This window comes from Mus musculus, chromosome 1 (assembly GCF_000001635.26).
Source record: "Mus musculus strain C57BL/6J chromosome 1, GRCm38.p6 C57BL/6J".
Taxonomy (NCBI): Eukaryota; Metazoa; Chordata; class Mammalia; order Rodentia; family Muridae; genus Mus; species Mus musculus.
The window spans coordinates 74,020,390-74,042,445 of record NC_000067.6 but is presented as its reverse complement, the minus strand read 5'-3'; the positions used below and the strand labels follow the sequence as shown (position 1 = coordinate 74,042,445).

The 22,056-nt window shown below is 52.6% G+C and overlaps 1 protein-coding gene and 1 long non-coding RNA gene across 29 annotated transcripts in view; one reads left to right on the top strand and one right to left on the bottom strand.

Moving 5' to 3' along the window:
- Positions 1 to 22,056, top strand: part of Tns1 (tensin 1) — a 214,317-nt gene that overhangs the window by 82,103 nt on the left and 110,158 nt on the right. The window contains exon 1 of one of the 28 annotated variants that reach the window (XM_006495874.4): positions 5,261 to 5,587. The exons of 23 other annotated variants lie outside the window; for them this stretch is intronic. In XM_006495874.4, the coding sequence (XP_006495937.1) occupies positions 5,501 to 5,587 (87 nt within the window). In that variant the 5' untranslated portion in view covers positions 5,261 to 5,500. Of the gene's footprint in view, positions 1 to 5,260; positions 5,588 to 11,593; positions 11,722 to 15,523; positions 15,578 to 22,056 lie in introns of those variants that run through there. 4 more of the 28 variants (XM_006495877.4, XM_030252985.1, XM_006495880.3 and 1 more) reach the window with 4 other exon arrangements.
- On the bottom strand, positions 9,519 to 11,355 carry Gm39664. The gene is made up of 3 exons (XR_003948683.1): positions 10,971 to 11,355; positions 10,777 to 10,865; positions 9,519 to 9,915 (listed from the first exon to the last, which is right to left on the bottom strand). It is a non-coding gene; the product is annotated as a predicted gene, 39664 (long non-coding RNA).

Here is a 22,056-nt window from a genome sequence, read left to right as displayed (position 1 = left end):
GATTAAACTGCAATGAAGAGACATATGCAGGGTTCTGGGGACCCACTGTGTGGATATGCTGCTGTAAGGCTGGCACATTGCATCCAACACACTAGGTCTTGACCCATCTGTGTCCTATCTCTGTCCCTGTGCTTTCTTTGCTTCTGGGGCCTTTTGTGCCCTCTTCTGTCCTGTTGTCCTGTCTTCTTCCAATGGAAATGCTTGTTTTAGCACCTGCTCTGACATAGACCATTCGTTTCTCCCTGTCTTTTTCAATGGCTTTTCTGTTGCTCCACCCGCTCTTCTCCCTTTCTCTCTTGGCTCTCTGTGACCCACCCTTTGTACCCTCTCTCAGCTCCCAGCTTCCCTGCCACATCTCTCTATGGCCCCTCTTCAGCTGATAAGCAACCCGCGGGTCCTGCTAGGTGTCAGGCGCTGCCAGCTCCCTTCTGGGGTCTGGTCTCCTTACTGCCACTGTCGCCCTGTCTCCTGTGCTCACACTTAGCCTCTCGCTCTCCCTTCCCCCACCTCCACAGGGCTTCAACACTGGTTATTATTCAGTTTTATGAGAAACCTCCAGGCCTGCCCTGAATGGACTGACCACAACTGGAACCAGATGTGCGATTTAAGCTTGGGGATACGAGGGAGGGAGGAAGGGAGGGAGGAAAGGGCACGGCTGGCTTGAGGGGGGCTGGGAAACCCTGGGAACTGGGGAATGGAGGGGAGGCAGGGAAGACCTAGGCAGTTTGGAGAGGCAATAGGGAGGAAGTGAAGAAGGGAGCAGCAGACTGTTTTCAGAAAGTGCCTTTACGGTGGGATGGCTCCTCTCCCCGCACCAAGTCCTCTGGCTCCTCTGGTATGGTTTCTAGGTACTCTGAGTTCTAGGTTCTACCCAGACATGGGAGCGTGCATGAGCAAGAAAGGTCCCTGTTGGGCAGAGGCAGAGAGAGAAACCTCCACAGACTTTAGAGGATAGCTGGACGGGGATGGGCATTTCAGAGGGGCCCTTATGCTGCTGCAGACATGGGGGAGGGCAGGAGATGTCTGGGGGCCTCTGTATATCAATGTGACGCGTCCTGTATCCTCACATACTTGGGCTTTCTGATTGTGCAGCTTCAGAGATAAACGTTTGCCTAGTTATCTTGTTGAGTGCTGTGCAGCATTTAGATGTTTCAAGTGTCCCCTTTACCCACTTATTAGGCAACCATCCACCGGGCCAGCCCCCACCATCCTCTCACTTATTCCCATTCACTGAGCGCATGCTGTGCTCCAGACAGGGGGCTGGATGGAGTAAAGAAAGTTCCGGGGCTCAAGTGTGTGACCCGGCTGGCTGCCCACCCAGCTTCTCCTAGGCGACTTGCATGCCCTCTAGTCACACAAGATCAGTTGTTCATGGTGGCCTTAGAGGTCCCCTGTGTGCTGGAGTTCCTGCCAATTACCTTCCTTACTTCCCAGGCCCATGGCTGCCTCTTAGGTTGCATTCTCCACTGATCCAGTTGCTCCCTGAAGGCCTTTGGCTGACATCTTACTACTGCCACCCAGGCAGCCTTTTCCTAATAAAGGTTTGAAAGTACTTCCCACAATTAGGCAGGGCCGGATGACAGAGAGAGAGAGAGAGAGCAGCCATGAAGGTCAGGGCTTAATCACCTCCCTGCTCCCAAAGAGGGTCCTGTTCAGAATTCAGAACAGCAAGATTCCGAAGAGGGTGATGTAAAACTACCGCGAATGGGCAAGCACGTAGCCCACTTGATTGAGTGCTTGCTGGCTCACCTCACCTACCATGAGCGAAGTGAAGCTTGCTTGGGTTTATTCACCAGCACTGCATAAACCATACCTAGGGGCGCTCACCTGGAATTCCAGCATTCAAGAAGGCAGAGAATGAAGAACCAGAAATACTGACAACCAACCCTGGCTACGTAGCAAGTTTGAAGCCAGCTTGTGCTTATGAGACCCTGTCTTCAAAAACAAACAGCCTGCAAACAGACTGTACTGGCGATCACAAGAAGGTACCCTAGAGTTGCTAAAGTTTGGCATTGCTGCCTAGCTTCCAGCTGGAAGTAAGGGAGATCCTGCCCCAGTTGTGCTGTTGATGGAGGAGAAGGTAGAAAGCCCAGTGGTGTGATAGGGAAAAAGGGACGTGGTTGAGAAAGGTATGGAAGTCAAGGTGAAAGATGGAGAGAGAGCGCGAGAGTGAGCGAGCGCCAGGGAGTGATGTCAGTGGAGAGACTGTCATGTGGGTATAGAGAAGGAGACAGGAGATCTAGGAACCTGAAATTAAGAGTAAGAGGGGGTTCTATGTTTTTGGTATGCTACTTAGGAACAGAGGAGAGAAGAGCAGGATTTAACATAGGATCTTCTAACTCCTAAACTGGACATGGTGGCCCAAACTCCAGAGGGGCCCCTGGTGTGGGTGCATGCAGGAGAACAGGAATTAGGCAGGCTGAGGTGATCCAGGGTCACCTCTGACCCAGAGTAAAGGCGGTGAGTGGAAGACTTGATATGGGGCTAGTGAGGAGGTTCCAGCCTGTGTCCCCAAGGGTTTATCCTTTTCTTGGTTTGTCATCCCTGGGCAGCACATATACATTGAGGCTGCTGTCAAGGTTGTGGGTTCTGAAGTGCGGGGCTTAGAGGTGTGGGAACGTCAGTCAACTCTATCTATCTGGGTAGTTGTGGGGAGGTTCTTCTCTGGAGGAAAGAGGAGAGCATGTGGGGGAGGGGTGATGTCACCGTTCTCTGCCTTTCCCATATAAGTTCCTGAGGAGGCAACCCCTTCTCATTTGTTCCCAAAAGGTTTTTTTTTTTTTTTTTGTTACTGGGGTACTGATGGTCCTTGTGTCTCCGACTTCAGGTGCTCTGAACCTTGTCCCTCTCTTTACCCCTACTTCACCCTTGCCGCCATTCTGTTCCTGGTGTGAACTGAAGCGGGCTGGGGTAGGTGGGTGGGTGGGATTTGGCCGAACGAATAAGAACAAGTCCTTTGGATGTAAAGTTACGTACATCAGAGAAAACCGAGGCTCAGGGTTGGAGGTGCCTAGCTTCCACGGGGAAGGCATAAAGCTTTCACACACACCTTGGAGGTCTTGGGACTAGAGTGACCAAGTGCAGGTTCAAGTTTCTTCCTGACATTGCCTGCCCTGCTTGGTCTCTGACAGACAGGTCATGCCACCTCACTCCTCTCAGGCTCTTGTCCTCAGCTGTGATAACGGGTGGATGAAGGCAAAGTGTTCTTCAAGAGTCTGGCATGCAGTGGGTGTGCGACAAATGACTCTTCCCTTCTGCCCTGGTTTCATTTCTGTTATTGGGGGAAATACCCTAACAAAAATCAGCCTAAGGGAGAAAGAGGAGGCCATCACTGGGGGTTGGAGGTGGGGATCAATGTGAGCTCTGGTTGGGGAGGAATCAAGACGGGGACTTCAAACAGCTGATCACTTCATATCCGTAGTCAAGAGGGGAGAGAAACAAATGCGTGTGTTCTTGCTTGCCTGCTTGTGTGTGCTCTGCTCCATTGAGCTCTCTGTTCTTATGTAGCCTAGGGAATGGTGTTGCTCACAGTAAGCTGAGTCTTCCCACATCCATGAACTTAATTAGGACAATCTCCGACAGATTTGTTTACAATTTGCTCACAGGCCAACCCAATGTAGACAGTCCCTCCCTGAGAATCTCTTCCAGGTGATTCTAGGTTGTTTCAAATGGACAGCTAAAGCTGACTGTCCCTAGCGCTTGGGCCTGGGTCAGGGTCAGGGTCAGAATCAAGGACAGAGACAGGAGGATCTCTGAGAGTTTAAGGCCAGCCTGGTCTATATAGTAAGCCAGGGCAACACAGTGGGATTGAAAAAAAAAAGTTAACTCTAGCATTTTCAGGAACCTCCTGTCTGTTTCTGTCATGTAGATGGTGATCCAAACTTTTCAAGTGCTTTTTCCTCCATTATTTTGAGTATAAACACATTTCATAGATACAGAAAGTTGTACTGATTGTATGGTGGACTCTTGAGATTCAGCAAACATTTTGCTCTATAATTAGCTCTCTAAACCGGTGGGTTCCTCTCCACAGAGTCCATAGCCGCTGGTTGAAAATATTTGGAGAGAAACTTGTGACTGTCCCAAACAAGCATAGACTTCATATTATTGCCATTCTTCCTTAACAGCTCAGCACAACTACTCATTACAGAGAGTGTTTATACGTCCGAGGTTTTACAAGTATTCTACAGGATGGATGTGGCTCAGGTGGAAGAGAGCTTGCCTAGCATGCAGGAGGTCATGGGTTCAATCCCCAGCGCCATGTAAAACCAGGCACGGTGGCCCATGCTTGTAATTCCAGCTCTTGGAAGGTGGAGGCAAGGATTTGAAGAATAAGGTCATACTTAGTTACACGGTTACTCCAGCCCGGCTATCTGAGATCCTATCTGTCAGTCAATCAAGAAGGATCCTGTGCAAAAGTTCTGAGCAAACACTCTGTCCTTTCATTTAAGGGATCTGATTAGCCACAGGTTTGGTGTCCACAGGAGATGTGAAAACAGTGCCTGAGGTAGAAGTGTGATTGTATGACGTGTCCAACATCCTATTTTTTTCTTTTTTGATGCATTTTAAAGAGAGTAGAAGCATGCTTTTTAAAAAATATTTATTTATTTTTATTTATATGAGTACACTGCAGCTGTCTTCAGACACACACCAGAAGAGGGCATCGGATCCTGTTACAGATGGTTGTGAGCCACCATGTGGTTGCTGGGGAATTGAACTCAGGACCTCTGGAAGAGCAGTCAGTGCTCTTAACTGCTGAGCCGTCTCTCCAGCCTGGAAGCATGCTTTTTATGAACCGGAATTCCACTCCAATGACTTTTGATTATAGGATCACATATGTCCTAACTCACTCCGGGAGGGGGAAAAAAGTAGGGATTACCACATCACATTTGACAGCCAAGGAAAAAGTTCACAAGGTTGGAATTGGTACCCAAATGTGTTGGAATTGCAGCTTGTTCTTCTGTTCATCATCATTATCACCATCATCACCATCACCACCACCACCACCACCACCCAGCAACTTTGTGGCAATGGCTTCATAGTTGTATCTTTCCTATGGGCTCCTCCACATCTTGACTCTTATCTGTCCCTTCCCAACCCTGTCCCCCATGCCCTCTGGCCTGTTCCCCAGGAAGCGGCTGGACAGCTCGCCTGGCCAGGTGCACAGTGGTGCGGGCCTGGTGGAGCACAGTTGTGCAGCCGAGCGTAGCAGGGGTTAAAGGAGGCGGCGGTGGGGGGCGACGCGCTGACTCCGGGAAGGAGGCGGTGCCCCAGGCCGCCCGCCCCGGGAGGGAGCCGGCAGCGCCCTGGGCGCGCACACTCGCTCCTTGCCGCGGCCTTGGGTCCTGGCTCGGCTACCTCTGCCCTGTCGGGCCAGCTCACTCACCGCTTCTCCACCAGCTTCCTGCCAGCTCAGACGCTGGTCCTGCCGCTACCCACCGCCCTGGCCTGCCACCCAGTGGCTCCTCGTTTGCAAAGGTGAGCGGGTGCGGTCCGGGAGTGTATGAATGTGTGCAAGGGTGCAGGGATACAGCCCAGCGGTCTGCATGCACTGATGTCTGGCCAGCCTCAGATCCTGAACTTGGGGAAGGTGAGCTCAGTCCCTCTCCTGCCACACTTCTAGACTAAGCTAGCCCCTGGGGGGCCAACTTGTCAGCCCTGCTGCTGTCAGATGTTACCGAAGTCGGCCAGGGATGTCTGGGGCGCGGCTGCCCCTGTAAGCGCTGAGCCAGCTCCAGGAAGAGTTTTGTGTTCTGCTAAGTTGCTGGTGTTAGCAAGGCTTTATACAACAGGGAGCAGGGAGGGACCGCTGACAACCAGCGGCAAGGAGGTAGAGGAGAGGGTCTTCTGTTCACTTCTTGCTCATTGTAGGGCCCAGGAGGTGTAAGACTGTGGGAAGGCATGAGTCTTCCCTGCCAGTGGCTGGAACTTCTTTGGGATACCTTTTTCTCTTTGGGGACTCTCTCTCTGCCCCCAAGATCTGTGTGATACTGCCGGGGAGGGACTGGCTGCAGGGGATTAAAGTTAAAAAGCTTGAATATCACTTCTTTCTCCTCTATATGGGCCTCCTGCCCCCTTGCCATGGGCACAGCCTGGCATGTGTGCCCCCTGCCCCTCCCCCAGCCAGTAGGCTCATTCCTTCCTCATCCCTCTGGGCAGAAATGTCTAATCCAGGTGGTTAATGAACACACAGGGTTCCCCTACACTGGTCCCCTGCCTGCTACCCCTTACGAAGCTTTGAGAAGCCACCCACATCTAACCTCAGGACCAGGGCAAGTATTGCCAGTCCAGATGTTTTTAGGCTGTCCTCTGTCCTAGTGCAGGAAACTGACAGTGGTGTTGGGGGTCAGGCAGAGAAGCCTGCTGGGCTCTTGGGCTGGGTTCTCAGCAGGGGTGTGAGATAGGGTTAGGGGACAGGATGGGTACTGACTGTTTCCAGAATCATGAAGTCCGGGAGGCAGTTGTGGTGGGAACAGGAGGGACAGCTGGAAATGAGGGTTCTAATGTTTGGGGCCAGGGGCTTCTCTCTTGGAAGCCCTTCTGTGTGGCCTAGCAGAGGTGGGGTAGGAGGTGGGTGGGAGGGAGGGAGAGCCCTTTCCCCTTCCTGAGGCTGCCTGGAGGTGGGGTGGGGACCATTGTGGCTCAGACTTGGCCTCCAGTGACTCCTGCCCTTGCCAGCTGGCGGCAGCCCTTGCCTCCTAGACCCCAGCTTTCCCCCAAGACTCAAAGCTTACTACAGCCCAAGGACCTTTAGCTATAACTTGTGTAGCCCAAAGCAGGGTGGCAGAACCCTCCATGGCACCAACACTGGGTTCCCAACACGGTCGGTGGAGAAGTGGAGAAGAGAGGTTGGGGGAGGGGATATGAGTGGTGGGGACTTGGGGAGGACTTTGATCTGAAATTGAGGATTCTTGGGTCATATAGGAACTTTTCAGACTTCCCTAGTTCCGGCCTTGAACCTCTGGCTTGCTTTTCTTATCCTTCACCCCATACTTCTTAACTTAGCTCTCTTAGAACCCTAGAACAGAACTCAGTGTGGATGACAGCTAGGAGGAGTGGGCTGAGAGGAGGCGTCTGGGATACCAAGAAGGAGGCTGCTGTTCTCAGAGCACTCAGCATTGCTAGACTGCATCCAGGGAGCACGGGAGGACGGGGATGATGAAGATTTGCTTGGAAGAATGAGGGTTTAACCAGGGGCTTCCAGAAGTTCTTGCTGATCAGCGAGAGAGTGGGCTTTGGTGGAAGGTAAATAAGTGGACTGTCCCAAGGGACAGTTCAGACAAGCTGGACACTATGAAAGGATTCCTGTGCTGAGATGTGGTGAGAAAGATGACCTTTAAGGTCTCTGGGGATGCTGAGGTCCTGGGAGTCTTAGAGTTGGGGAATTCTCTGGCTCTGGAATAGGGGCTTGGAATGGGGGGTCAGAACTGTGGCTTCAGGCTTGGGGCGTGGGTGGGGACTCACAGAGTCACCCTCCCTGCCTGCGCTGGGGAATAGAGAGTGCTTGCATGTGCCTCTCCCTGGCACCCATAGCTGACTGGCCACCAGGTCCACCCCAGCTGCTTCCTGTGTTGCTGTTATGAAGTGCTTCCTCTTGGCCACTCTGCTTGGCCCTGTGGTTAACTCCTGGAAGGCTGGATAGACCCTGTGACCATATGACATAGGGGAAGGGGAAGGGAATGGCATGTGCCACAGGTCTTTAGTGTCTGAGGACAAGGAGTGGTTTCTATGTTGAGCATTCTGAAACTCTGCCCTGTGTAGCTCAGAGTAGTTGGAGATGATGGGCAGAGATGGCAGCATCTGAGATCTAGAAGAAGCCAGGGGGAGGCCTCAGTTTCCCTCTCTACAGATACTTTAGGGTTGTCAAGCCTTCACCAAGTGGCTTGTGTAATGATCAGTGTGCTGGGGTAATGTTGGAGGTGGGGAACAAGCCAAGGGCATTTGTTGTTCTCTCTGGAGGGGTAAGGAGAGGAATTGGTGACCTGCTGTGGCCTCCTCAAACCTGTTCTCCCTGGGAAGGAGGGGCACTGGGGGTTGACACTTCTCCAAACTCAGTGCTGAGGGTGAGGTGTCCTGATGGCCTCTTTTGGGGTTTAGGACTCTCCCTGGGCTCCATCCTTTCTAGCTCAGCCTGCCCAACCCAGCTTGCCTCTCCCCACAGCCAACTCTATGAGGTCTGTGACCCCTTTGCTCCAGAGGTTCTGCCCACAGCCAGCTTGCCTTTAGTCAGGACAGTACCTCTCACCCTTCTGGCTTCCTCTGAAGAGGAAGTTCTTCTCATTGTCTAACTTGTATCCCTCGTCTACGGCCAGGAGGTTGGGGAGGCTTCCTAATGGGAGTATTTTTCCTTCTGGATGATGATGGGGGAGCAGAGAGGAGCGTGAGGGCTGAGTGGAGGCTTACACTGAGCTGCAGGGTCATTGTTGCCTCTCACTTATGTTTCCTTGACCCTGGAAAGGGAAACTGGGGTTTTGGGATGGAGAGTAGAGATTTGCCGGATGACAGGCGAATCCCGCCCCAATAACAACAACACAACAACAACAACAACAACAACAACAACGATGATGACGACAACAACCAAATGAATCAGAAAGGAACATGAACTTGTGGGAGGGAGAAGGTTGTTTTTAGACACTGGGGAGGGACAGGCCTCTACTTTGTCCCCAGCATTATCCCCTGAGGCCTCTGGCTTCATGACTCCCTGGTTGGCTGGCTTTTAGCTTTCCAGAGCTATTAGGCATGTAGAGGTGTGGGCATAAGCCAGCTGGGAAAGGAATGGTGGGGGTGGCGGGGATGCCAGCCTTATACATAGCCTGTGCCGCCTCCGTGGATGCCCTGTGCTGGCAGCTGGGGGCCCTAGGGTAGCTGGTTCTCTGCTTAGGCTGTGGCCCTTGGCCATCTGCCTTCTTGTCCTCACCTTTGTTTCCCTAGAGGAGTTGGAACTGTGAGGAGAGGGGACAGGGACAGTCCCCGGTCTTTCCTCCTGCAGGGCTTGCTAAGCTGTGTGTTCCCTGCCTTTTTAGGGCTTTGAGTTCCAGCTCAGGCCAGGGACTGGTGCAGAAGGGTGGATCCAGGGATCCGACCAGATGAGGGCCACAGGAGGCCTTCTGTGAGCTCACCACTCTCTGCCATTGGAAGCTTCCTCCAGGGACCTTCTTTGCCTTCTCTTGGAATGAATGTGGGCCTCATTGGCTGCAAATGTTTCTCGCTCCCCCGTGTCTGCTGTCATCTGGCTGCACTGGCACTCCCTGACTGTTCAGTGTGAGGCTTTTGGTGCCAACTGAGGCTGGAGGACTGAGGGTTTGGGACAGGCCTGCTGAAGAGCTGTTAGCCTACACACAATGCTGCTTTTCCTCCGCAGTGTGGAGCAAGGCAGAGGGAGGGCATGAAGCCGGAGCCAGCCTGCTGGAGACCTACCATGGCAGCCATTCCTATCTACTAGCTGTGTGCTCTCAGCAAGTGATTAGGTTTCGCCTCAGTTTCCCCTCTAGAATGGAACAGTAGGCCTCATGGCACGGACATAGAGTTTAAATGAATTCATTGATTTAAAGTGCTTTGATGTATAGGATGTAGATCAGCTGGAGCAGGCTTGCATGGCATGCACACAACTCTGGGTTCTTTCCCCAGCACTGTGTAAATTGGGCATGGTGGTAGAAACCTTTAATCCCAACACTCGTGAGGCTACAGATCAGTGGTTCGAGATCATCTATGACTATAAAGTAAGTTCAAGGTTAGCTTGGGATACACAAAAGCCTGTCTCAAAAACAAACAAACAAACAAAAAAACAAACAAACAAACAAGCAAGCATCCAAAGCAGAGAAGCCAAAGGTAATCCTTGTCAGTGGGTGTCATTCATTCCGGAGCCTGCTGCCTCTTACTGGTCCTGTTCTCTTTCATCACAGTTGTGACTTCCCTATCCTGGATCGAGAGTGTAGGTCAGGCTTCCACAGGCTTCCTTTAGGGGCTGCTAATATCAGTGTTTTCCTTTCCCAACTTTGCTTCTGTCTGCAGTTAGGAGGCAGGCCTGGAGTTGAGGGGACCTCAGACTTGTCTCCCCAGGGAGCTGGAGCAGATATGTGTTTATGTCGGACTCTGAGAAAGTTGCCATCGCAAGTCCCTCTGGGATCCCTTCCCACCCTTCAGACAGCCACTGCCTGCGTTAGGACCTTCCAGGCCTGGCAAGGGCCTGGTCAGCCTCCCTCCAAACAGGCTATCCTTGACTGTAGCCATAGGAATGGCATTTATGTTTTAGAGTGACATTCCCAAGTAAACACTGAGCTGGCTTAGACCCTCCAGGGCTCCTTGAAGTCTACCTGGCATTTCTCTCTACAATCTAATTCAGTCCCTTGTTGGTAAGGGGTGGGGATAACCACCCAAGCCCTTTCTGTGTATACATAAGAGCCGAGAGCTTTGAAGATTGGTCAGTAGGTCTCCTGGCCACACTCCATTCCCTCTCAGGCCTCTACCCTCTTTGGGGTCCATGGCTTTCTAGTGACTCTGACATTCCTCCACCAAGGACCAGCCTCTTGGCCTGCTCTTTTACCCAGAGATCCCCACCCAGGAGGCTGAGGTTGTTCTGGGTCAGGGGTGACCACCGTTTCCGGACCCCTGGCCCGCCCAGTTGCAGCTGCAGAAAGCATTAAAGATTCTTTTGAAGGAAGTATGCTGTAGGCTGATCATGATGACTACTGGGAGGACTCTCACTGGCTTCCCTCCTCAGCCTGGCTCCCCTCTGCCCTTCTAGACTGTTGATCCTTGAGAGATGAGAAGTGGCCTTACCTTGAACACATCCTCCAGGAGGCCAGGCAATCAGCTGGCCCATAACCGCTCTTCAGGGAGTGAGCTGAGGTTCAGTGCCAGGGTTGGTGCTAGCAGGGGACAGAGCTATGTCTGAGGCTCTAGGGGAAGTACAAAGGGGTCTCCACCCTGGGGCCCTCTGACCCAAGGCTGTGCAGGAATGGTATTCTTCTTACCAACAGATCTCAGGCTGGCCTGGTTCTCTCTCCCGCACAGCTGAGTCCCTTCCCTCTCTGGGTCTCAGTATCCTTTCTTAGCAGTCAAAGGTTTGGAGCAGTGTAGTAGTGCTGGAGTAGTGCTGGAGGCTGCTAAAGTGAATCTACCAGTGGGGGTGTGGAGCTCCTTGGGTCCCTGGCTGTGAAACTTCACCTTGGGTTGACCTTGCTTCCCTCCTGCCCCGCCCCCACCTTTGGCAGTGGCTGGCAGGAAGTCCTGCCTGATTAGGGCCCTAATCACTGGCTGAGACTCCCAGATTCAGAGCTGGTGAAGCAGAGAGGGGCTGGGCTTAGGAGGGGGAGTATGAGACCAGGGCCCTGGCGGCCTGCCTGCCATCTGGGTCTGGAGGAGATGGGCTTCTGGCTTTGGCTCTCTGGGTCCAGTGATGCCTGTGAGCCTGCTGAGGAGGCCGGGAGCCAGGGCCAATCCAGCTGGGCCTGGGGGCCATTCTGATTTCACATTAACAGCCTTTTAGGGCATCCACTCTGTGCCAGGCAGGGTGCCAGATATGGGGCTGGAAAGGCCAGTGAGACACCTTCTAGTTGGAGACAAAGGGGAGTAGACAGTTCTACAAAAAACAAGGGAGGGATGGGATGGGATGCAGGAAGCCTGTTCCGTGAGCTGGTGGAGGAGTTGAGACCTCCGGGAGGAAGAACCTTTTGAGATGGGCTTTGAAGGTTGAGGAGGAGTTTTACAGAGGCATTTGTTCAGGTATGGGACAGGCGTGCATGTAAGGATGGGTAATGTAGGGACTCTGTCTTTCTGCTACTTACACCCCATGTGACATTGGCCTGGCCTCAGTGTCCCACTGAGTCTGTAAGATGAGGTCCACATTCCAGCATAGCCTTGTGTGCTGTGGGGGAGTTAAAACAAATTCTGTGTGCAAAGTGCTTGGTACAGTAAATGAGGCTTAGCGAGGAAACCTGTGACAAAGAGTGGTTTTGGAGAGAGCCCAGAGGCCTTGCTTGGGTGTCAAGGGTGAGAGATCTCCTGGGCCAAGTCAAAGTTGGGAGTAGCAGAGGGATTTTTACCTAGGAGAGACAGGATGAGGTTTTGGTATAGGAAGGGGTTGGACAGGGGACTTCTGGGGATAAACTCCATCCAGGACCTGTGTTCCTGGAGTCTGGCACCTGTGCCCTTAACCCCTGGGACTGGGAAACCTTCTTGGTGTTAATGTGCCCTCTCCCACCCACCGAACTTTCTTCCTGTGCTCTGAGACCAGAGCCTGCTGACTGTGGGATCCCTCCCCACACAAGGCTTCTTAATAAGCCGTGATGGTGGAGGTGGAGTGAGGGGGCAGGCAGCTCACATATCGAAGGTGCCAAGAGGCTCTTTAAGGGAGTATCTTTTACTGTGGGTCCCAGAATACTGTAGACCCACTGTGTGTTGGTTGAATAAATGGTCAAAGGTATCCCTTAGTCTGGAGGAGCCTGTCCACTGGAAGTCAGCAGTGCCCAGCCTGACTTTAGGTGGCTGGTGAGTGTGGGGACAGGGGCCATCTGTTTAAAGCCAGGAGGAATGTTGAGAGTCTCAAAGGCTTGGTGCCAGCACATCACAAGTGCTCAGGTTACTGTATGTTGAGGGAGGAGAGGACATCTCAGGAACCCTCGATTCTTGGACTGAGGGTTATAATAAGGTGGTGTGGCCTTGAGGTTAAGTCACAGGCTTTGCAGCCCCACTGTGCAGGTTTGAATCCCGACTCTACCTCTGACAGGCAGAGGCAACCTCTGGACAACAGCTTACTCAACACACCAGCCAGCGCTTTCCTTGTGTTATCTGTGCTATGAACTTGGGACTAGAAAAGTGGGGCTGGTCTGATAACCAGAGGTCCTGTCTCTGTCTCCTACCTCTGGTACTAGCTTGAGCACCAATTCTCTTAGTGACTGGCCTGGCTACAGCATCTCTAACCTGCCTCTTCTCCTTCTGAGTTGCTACCCTGCTCACTGTGGAGACTACGGCAGCTCTGTGATGAGGAGAGAGTAGATTTAGGGAGATTGTCCCTATCTGAGTCAGGGGAGGTGATGTTGCTGAGTGATGTGGAACAGCTCAGGGTGTTGGGAGGCGGTTGCCTTCTTTGACATTGTAGCTTTGGGCAGTTGTCTGTCTGTCCTTTCCTGGGCATCATCAGCCTTACCCGTGGAATGAGAGACTGGGTTTAGCAGAGTTCTCTCTTTTAGCCATGGAGCTTCCTGCATGTAGGCTCCCGTTCTTGTGCCTGGGAAGATCTGTCTTGTTGAGCTCAGGCTTTCAAGGATCGTCCAGCATCCGCTGGGATGTTGGCAGAGGTGCTGGGAAGCTCCCTTCTGGGTTGGGCTGCTCTGTGTCTGGGGACAGTGACCATTCCTCTAAGGCATCTGTTTCTTGGAACAGAGCAGAGGGAAGCAGCTGTTAGTGGGAGCAGGCCAAAGTCTGGCGTGTCCCTGTGACTCAGGTGGGGATGCTCTGGCTAGAGGGAGGGGAGCCATGGATCTTCTGGCTTCTCCATGGTCACTCTCAGGGGAAGAGTGGGAGGCTCGGCTGGCTTGCCAGGGTGAATGCCAAGGCAAAGTGAGTAACTTGTGAGTAACGGTTTGATGTCTCTAGGGCAGGTGGCCCCTAGACATGGGACATGCTTCCCAGAGGTTGCTGAATCACAGTCGCTGAACCCACCCTCCCAACCCCTCCTTTTGAGTAGAGTGTCCTGTCTGTGTGCATGTCTCGGCCACACCCCCTCCTTATTCCCTCTGATTCCATCTGTATTGGTCCCACCCACCATCAGGGCTATCACCCCTTCCCTGGTTTAGCAGCTAGCTGCATCTAACTTGCAGTGGATTTGCTCGAGGGCACTTCTGGATTTGTGTCTCCCTCAGCCCCTCCCAGATGTGCGACCTTGGACAACACACTCTTTTTTTTTTTTTTTTTTTTTTTTAATTCAGTTTGAGTGACTTCCTGTGGAAAAGGGGGAATCACTTGAATCTCGGTTGACTTAAAAAAGAATCACATGTCCAGTAGATCCAGATACTAAAATAGTTGTTTTGGTGCCTCCATACTTTAGAGACTGTTTACCTTCCAGTTAGCCCCACCCTGCTGGTTCTGACACTTTCAGCCCTCGGTGCGTGCGCGTGCGTGTATGTGTATGTGTGTGCACGTGTGCTCACTTGAGAGTGCATTCGTGTGAACATTCACCCTTCTGTGCTTCTAGGATAGGCAGGGCTCAGGCAACCATCAAGTTCAAGTTCAAGGGTAATTTGCTACTGCCTCAGGCACCAATACAGGGCCTGGTTCCTATACATCTTAGGGGGTGGGGGGTAGGGGTGCAGAGACCTAATGGTGCTTCAAGGACCCTCAGATTCCAGTTCGCTTTCATCTACTTCTTTCCCACATCTGGCTTCCCGCCACACTTGGCTCTGGCCCCTTCAGTGCTCTAGGTCATACAGGCAGCTGGATGTGTTGGCCGTGCCTTCATGGGTCTGTTCTGGGGTGAAGCCAGAGGGCTAGGGAGTGATTTTGCATCTGGCAAAGTGGTGTGGTGCGTGTGCTGGGTGTGGAGTATGTACCGCCTGGGGCATCGGGAGCTGTGTGTGGTCACTGCTGTGCTGTCTGTGGGTGTCTCTATCTGATAGGCACTTTCTCTCCTCCTCTCTAACCTGCCTGCTGTCTGAGCCAGCGAGAGCCAGGTCTGTTGCTGCCTTCCTTCCCTTGACTCCCTGTCTGTGTGCAGCCCTGAGCTTTTCCCGGGAACAAGGAAACATGACTGGAGTGGATATGCGTCACGCGGAGTCAAACAATGCTAGTTCCAGCCAGGCTTGCTCCGGCCTTGAGGCTGGCCCTGCTTCAAGTCTCTGTTGCTGGCTAATTGGGAGCAAGAAGGGTTTCCTGCCTCTTGCCACAGATGGTCTTAGAGGCGATTCGTGAGGTTGGGCTGCCCTGCCCTAGGGACCTCCTGCTTCCGGGGCTCTGGGCCATCCATTGTTTACCTCTGTGTCCCTGCCATCCGTGGGTCAGAAATTTCTGCAGAAATGATTTTCAGATAACTGAAGCTTATGCTACACCGAGAGTGGAAATCTTAAGAGAGGTCAGGGTGTTGATGGGGAGTGCCATTGCACAGTTGTTTTTGACTGACAGGTAGATGGGATCTTTGGATGCTTATTTATTTTGATTTTATGCGTATGACTGTTTTCCCTACATGTGTACTTGTGCACGTGTACGTGCCTGGTGCCCCAGGAGGCCAGAAGAGGGTATTAGATATCTTACGACCGGAGTTATAAATGGTTGTGAGCCATCACACGAGTGCTGGGAATTGGATTCAGGTTTTCTGCAAGAGCAGCAGGTATGTCTGACCACTGAGCCATCCTTCCAGCCTGGATGAGACTCTTCACAGTGTGTTCCTTTCTCTGTCCTGCAGGTTCTCAGTTTCTTCCATAAAAGGGGGCTGGCCATGGGGCTTACATCACAGGGTGGGGCTGGGGATCAGTGGGTAGAGAGGAGTCAGTGGAGAGCTTTGAGGCACACAGAGCGCTGTTGCTTTGTGTACCCGGCATTCCTACAGATGAGAAGCTCAGCCGACTTCATCTTGACGCTTTCCGGGGTGGGTAAGGCATGTGCTCCACAGCTGAGCTACACCCTCAGCCTGATCACAATCTCGATAACGATTCCCAGCCAGTCTGCAGAGTGGTTCCCATCAGTCCCCTTTCCCTGTGAGGATGCTGAGGGTGAGGGAGTTACAGCATGTCTGAGCCCACACTGGGCTTGCGTCCATCCAGTCCCTTGCATGTTAGTCGGACACTGGTGGCCTCTTGGAGGTGTCCAGGAATTTGGAAAGGGCGTCAACACACAGAAGGTGTTGTGATCCTGTGGAGCAGAACCTGCTCCCAGCTGATGGGTTTGGTTTGATGCTGAGCTATTTAGAGTTGTGAACAGGACAAGATGGTCCTTAAAAGAGTCCAGGAGACACGAAGTTCACAGATCGACTTTGAGGCTGTGGAATTTCCCCTGATGAATACGAGGCTTCATCCTGCTTTGGCAAGCTTTAACTCCTTTAAAAAGAGAAGTAGCTAGACATTGGGAAGGACTTCCTGTCAGTCCCATTAGGCACTGAGATAGGCAATTTAGGGAGTCCAGAGAACCAACAGAAATTTAAGGCATTTCTTCAAATTTGAGATGAACCTTCTGACATTTCTTTGTTGCTGGAATTACAGTCACCCCGAGCGAGGATGGAAGCCTGCAGTGAATGTGTTTAGCATTTCTCCCTCTCCAAGGCTGCCATCCTGGGGCTGTGTAATGGGGTTCAGTTGACACAGGGCTTGCCTAGCATGCAAGCCATGTTGGTTTTCAACTTTGGAAATACCTAGAACTGGGCAGAGTGGTGCAAACCTGTAATCCTGCCACTTGTAAGGTGCAGGCAAGCTCATCAGAGGTTCAAGGCCATTCCCTGAGAAGCAAAACAAAATCAACCTGTCATCTGGGTGGTGGATCAAGGACTTTGTAGAAGTTGGGAAACAGGGTGGAGCTCCTACTTCCCAGGGGACCCGGCAGCTGTACAAGGGCAGAGGTCTGCATGCCATTGCCCTGCACTGCAGCAGAAGGCATGGCTTAGGAGACAGGGGACTGATGAGGCCCCGTGGGACCTTCTCCACAGTGCCTGACTCTACCCAATGGCTGTCTCCCCTCCCCCAGCCTTCTCTGACACATCCCCCTGACAGCTGACCCAGCCCTTAGCAATTCTCGAGACCTTTGGCTCTGTGGATTTTCCCATTGCTCTTAATTCCCTTGCCCCCCCCCCCCCCATCTCAGGCATCCTTCCCGCCCCCTTGTTCAAATATGGTTTAAGGTCAAATATTTTTATTCTCTAAAGTTCTCGTGTAGGGACAGACACCCTCAGAGGGGAGTGCGGGTTGAGGAAGGCCACCTCCTTTCTGGGTGTAACCTTGGGAAAAACTGATGGACAGTCATCCTAGAGCAAGCACAGCCTCTTCAAACTTCCACTGTCGCAGTTCCGGGCAGATTTATAAGTCTGTTTACATGCCTGTCTCCTCCTGAGGCCACAACTTCCGTCCAGGGTTGGGGCCCCATTCTCTTTCCCCTCTTTCTCCTCAGCTGGGAGCTCAGTCACTATTGCCTGAGTGACTACTTGGGTCTGTTTCTTGGGCCTATCACTTCCTCTGCCCTGCCCCCTGCGCCCCCTACCCCCCACAGTCCATAGCTTGTCCCTGGACTAGCTTCTAGGAACTTCCTGGAAGTCATCTGTGTGCCATAGGCTGTGCCTCCCGTCAACCCTCCACCCCCTGCAACAAATGCCTGACCCCAGAAGGATTGGGGCTTTCCTGATGTCTGCATTTCAGAGACTGCTTGAGAGTGGGCTCAGCCCCTGCACTCAGGACAGAGGCCTGGCGCCTGCATCAGGTGCCGATTTCCCAGATGCCTACTGGGCTGTACCTTTGCACAAGCTGTGTGAGCACTCCAGAACAGCGCCGCCTCACTGGCATGTGCAATACCTTTTATTCTGAGACGGCAGCACAGCCTTGAAACTTCATTCCTTGAGCCCCAGTCTCCCACATAGCTGGAATTCCAGGCCTGTGCTAACAGGCTTGCCTTTTGCCATCTTCTCCTTTAAGTACCCCCCTTCTGTCCCCTTTAAGTACCCTCTTCACACTGTCTTCTGTCCCCTTTCAGAGCCTTCTCACCTGGGGCAGTGGCCTCTTTCAGGAAGCCCTCCTGGCTCCCAACCCCCCCGCCCCAGATCTTGCTCTCTTGCTTGCTCTCTCATTGGCTAGGAAGCTATCAGGCTGCTGCAGGGGCCTGGGCATTTGCTTCAGCTGAGCACTGCAGGTCACACATTGCTCAGCTCAGTTTGCTGTCCCTTCCCGAGCCTCAGAAGCCATGGCCTCAATGGAAGGCTCCCTATGGTCCTTACTGGGCAGAACAGAATCCGTCTTGAGGTGTCCTGGGGCAGAGTTATGCTTCCATGCTTGTTCTTTGCTGGTGTGTGACCTTAGGCTGCGGATGTGGCTTCTCTGTGCCTCGCTTTTCCTTGTCTGTGAAATGGGCTGAGAGGCTTTCCCAGCAGAGGGTAGAATTCAGAATAAACGGGCAGGAAGTGGCATGGGGGTCTGGAGGGAAGGCTGAGAAGTGGGCCTGCAGGAGTGACCCCACAGACCCCCAGAGACCGTGCATGGCAGCTGTGTTGGGACATTTAGACTGGATCATCAAGCTCAAGATGGTAAGGCTGAGGAGCAACATGGCTCGGGCACATTTTAGAAATGGCTTTCTGGTTGCCAAGAAGAGACCAAGGGCAAGAGAGGAGGTCCTGAGATGGGTTAATGTCACTGTGTCTTTGACTCAGGACACTGCAGTGGTCGCTTGGGAGAGGGACTGCCAGACTTGGGGGAATAAGGGATAGGGGGAGAAGAGGAGGATGCACAGATTTTGGGCTTGAATCATGTTGGGTGGCCCAGAGGAGGGTGACAGTGGCTAGTGTCAAGCCCAGCCATGCTCTCGGCTGTGTCCCTTTTCCCTATCCCATGTCTCCCGGCTGCTGCCTGCCTCTTGCTCTCATGACCCTGGGTCTTGAGCTCCAGGCATGTGCTCAGTAGGTACTGGCTCGGAGCTTAGATCCTGTGGCTCCTGGATTCCATTGCCCCCCAGTGGGTAACCTTGCTCTTTTCCCAGCTTCCCCAACTGTGGGAATCAGCAAGCATGGTCATTGTGTTAACTCTGTGGAGTCTTGGGGTTGGGCTCCCTAGATGCAACCCCTAGAACCTATGGGGCAGTGGTTCACAACCTGTGGGGCACATCTCACTTTGGGGGTCACATATCAGGTATTTACATTACATTTTTGTAACAGCAGCAAACTTAAAGTTATGAAGTAGCAATAAAAAGAATCTTATGGTTGGGGGAGGTCACCACAGCATGAATGACAACGAAGTGCACTAGAAGCTTGAGACACATTGCCATGGGGGTATTCATTCCAGTTGCTACTGTGTGCCATCTTCCAGGCTAGCTCAAAGGCAGTCAGCTTCAGTGATGAGCCCTGCTTGGATCATAGCTGGGTCTGCTCCACCACTCCTTAGCTGACTGGGGGACCTTCTGACTGAGGGTTGCTCTGAGGGACGCACAGGCACACCAGTCGTCTTATCCACTTACAGGCAGGCTATTTGATGAGTGGGCTGTGTTGTGTTCCCTGTGAGAGCCACCTCCTGTATTTGGGGATGGAGGGATCTGTCAGGAGAGAATAGCCCATCTGACAACTGTGTAGGACCTGGCAGTGGGCCAGGCAGACAGTGACAGGTGCCACAAGAGGACCCAAGCCAGAGGAGGAACTTGGGGACATAGAGAGGTAGTGCTGGGGTCTTGGGAATCAGTGATCTGAGAAAGCGCTGGGTCCTATCTTCAAGTTCTGAGTCTAGTCTGGGTTGTGTTTATAGGAAGAGCAGGGCCCTCCAAGTCCCTGTCATCACTGGAGCTGAGGGATCCAGGACAGCGTCCATACTTCTGGCTCAAGGTGTCCCTGGGAACAGGTCTCTTCTTGCCTCCTAGCAAGAAGGAACTCCACACACTTCCTTCCCTGGCCATAGTGGAACTCTATATAAGGGAAGGAAAGCCGTGCACTGGCTGGGAACTGAGAGGAACAGCCAGCCCCCTGCAGGGTTTGTAGAGACTCAGAGGCTGTGGAGCCAGGGCAGTGCTTACCTGCTCTCCCAGGACCTCTCCTGCCTAGCACGTGATGCTCCTCTTGGGAGGCTGGTGACTTTGAGCCCTGCTGGATCTCTTCAAACAGTCTTCTCTTTCCTCTGGGCCTCAACCCCATGGTCTTGGCATCTTTTGGGCGCTCACAAGTCCCGAGGGACATCTATGCTTCCAGGACAACACAGGGTGACTTATCTGGGGTCTCTGATTGTCCCAGTGCATCGATGATATGAACCCACAGATGAGGTGCCATTTAGTTGTCTCCTCAGTTATAGGCACGGACGCTTGACTTTTCTGGGGTCACCATGTGGTGACACACTTGGTGACCAGAGCTAAGATGCTGGCTGCCTCTTAGTACAAAAGGTGACCAAAGACAGAGTGGTGATTGGTGTCTCTGCTTTGGAATGGAAGGTGTAGAGGCTAGGCTGGGAGCTCTGGGCTAGAGTGTTTTGTGGGCCCCTAGATTTTGGGGGTACCCAATGTTTCCCCAGCCTTTGGCTTCAGGCTCCTCCTCTTTCCTTCCATTTCTTTTCCTGGTTGCTCTTGGTATGGTTACTGTACCACCATGCTTGCCCTAAATTCTCTATTCCTCCATTCTTCCGGTCCTTGCTCCAGTGCTTCTCTGCCTGGAGAGAAGCTATGGAGCATAGCTTCTGACGGTCTTTCCTCTCTACTCAGGAACTTCCAACGGCTCCTCGGTGCCAGCGGCCAAGTCTGTCCTCTTTTCTTGGCCACTCATAGTTGCCCAAGATCCCTTTGTCAGTTCATATTCTCCTCACCATCCTGGGTTCCAGCTAAAGGGAACCCTGTTAGTCCTTTAACAAGCCACACATCCCTACCTCCACGTCTCTCACAAATATTAGTTCCACCTAAATAGCCTTTTCCTATCTTCCATTTCAAAACAAACTTCACTTCTAAAGTGAGCATCAGCCCAAGCTGCACACTGGAAATGGCCTGTGTGCTTCCCGTCTGTGGGGGTAGGGAGTAGGGGTGGAGCAGAGCTGGGGGGGGGAGGTGTTCACGGGGGGGGGGGAGTGTGACACCCAGCGGAGGGACTGGCTCACTATCCCTCCTTGGGATGCCTGTACTCTCTCAGTGCCCTGCAGCCCCAGCATGCTCTCCTCAGTGTGAGCCTCATCCAGCCATGAGCCAGAGAATAGGCAGGGAAGGGAGATGTTGGAGGCAGCCTGAAGCAGGCCACAGTTTGTTGGGAAGGGCCCGAGGCCCTGGGAGATAATGTACTGATGCTCACCCTGTTGAGGGTTGGATGGGAGAAAGAGAGACCCACATGTTAGACTAGAGCTTGATGTGCAGAGACCTAGGCACCCTCCTGACCGTTGCTGCCCTGGTACTGCTGCCAGATGTTTGACTTTGAGCAAGTAGCTTAACTTCTATGAGCCTTATTTACTTTAAAAATTGGTTTGGAGGTGAAAATATGAATGGCTATAAAGTGCCCAACCCAGTGACACACAGTAGGTGCTTTATAAACCCCACTGACCCTGTTTTCTGTGTACTATTTGGAGTCACTGATGTGGATATGTAGACATGTTGGACAGGGGTGTTGAGTCACCATTAACACTTCTCTGGAAGTGACCCACATGGGTCCATATCAACTGGTGAACAAATCCATGCAGGGTGTTGGAGCACAGTGCACAGATTTACCTTGAACCTTGGTAGACATTAGAAATGTGGATTTGGAGCCATGAAATTCGCTCTTCTGGCTTCCAGGCTGGGTTTGCAATCAGGATCATCACAGCAGTCATCTCCTGTGGCCTGGCTCCTTGCAAGGTGACCTGGGCACTGTCTTCAGCTTATGTCCTCATGGGGTCTCCCTCCTTGGTCTGTGTCCAGGTATTTTCCAGTAAGGACAATAGGCTGTACTGAGTCAGGACTCGCCTCAGTGGACTTACTTAGTTACCTCTTTAAGGACTTTGTCACTGGGCACATTTCAAGGGACTGGCTTGGATTTTCACATGCCAACTTGGGGGCTGTTATTCAGCTATAACATGAGGTGGAATCAACCCAGACACAAAAACGGCAGGCATGTGATTGGCCTTTCATGAATATGTCTGTCAGCAAAACACAGATGTCCTGGTTTCTGTCACACCAGATAGCACAAGACTTTCTGTGGCTTCCAGGATGTGTACTCGGGTCCTCTCCCCAGCAGCAAGCAGCTCTGCAGAGGTGACCCCTGCAGGTGACCTCCAGCCCAGTTTAGCTCAATATCGCACCAGACAATGACATGCTGCATAGGTTGGGTACTAGGTCCCCAGGACTGCCCTCTGCCCTGTAGATCTCAGTTCCAAACTCCAGGGTGTCTTTGTGCTTCTGTGTCAAAATGAGATTCACATGGCCCTGCTTTGGGTGCCATCCACTGGCTGT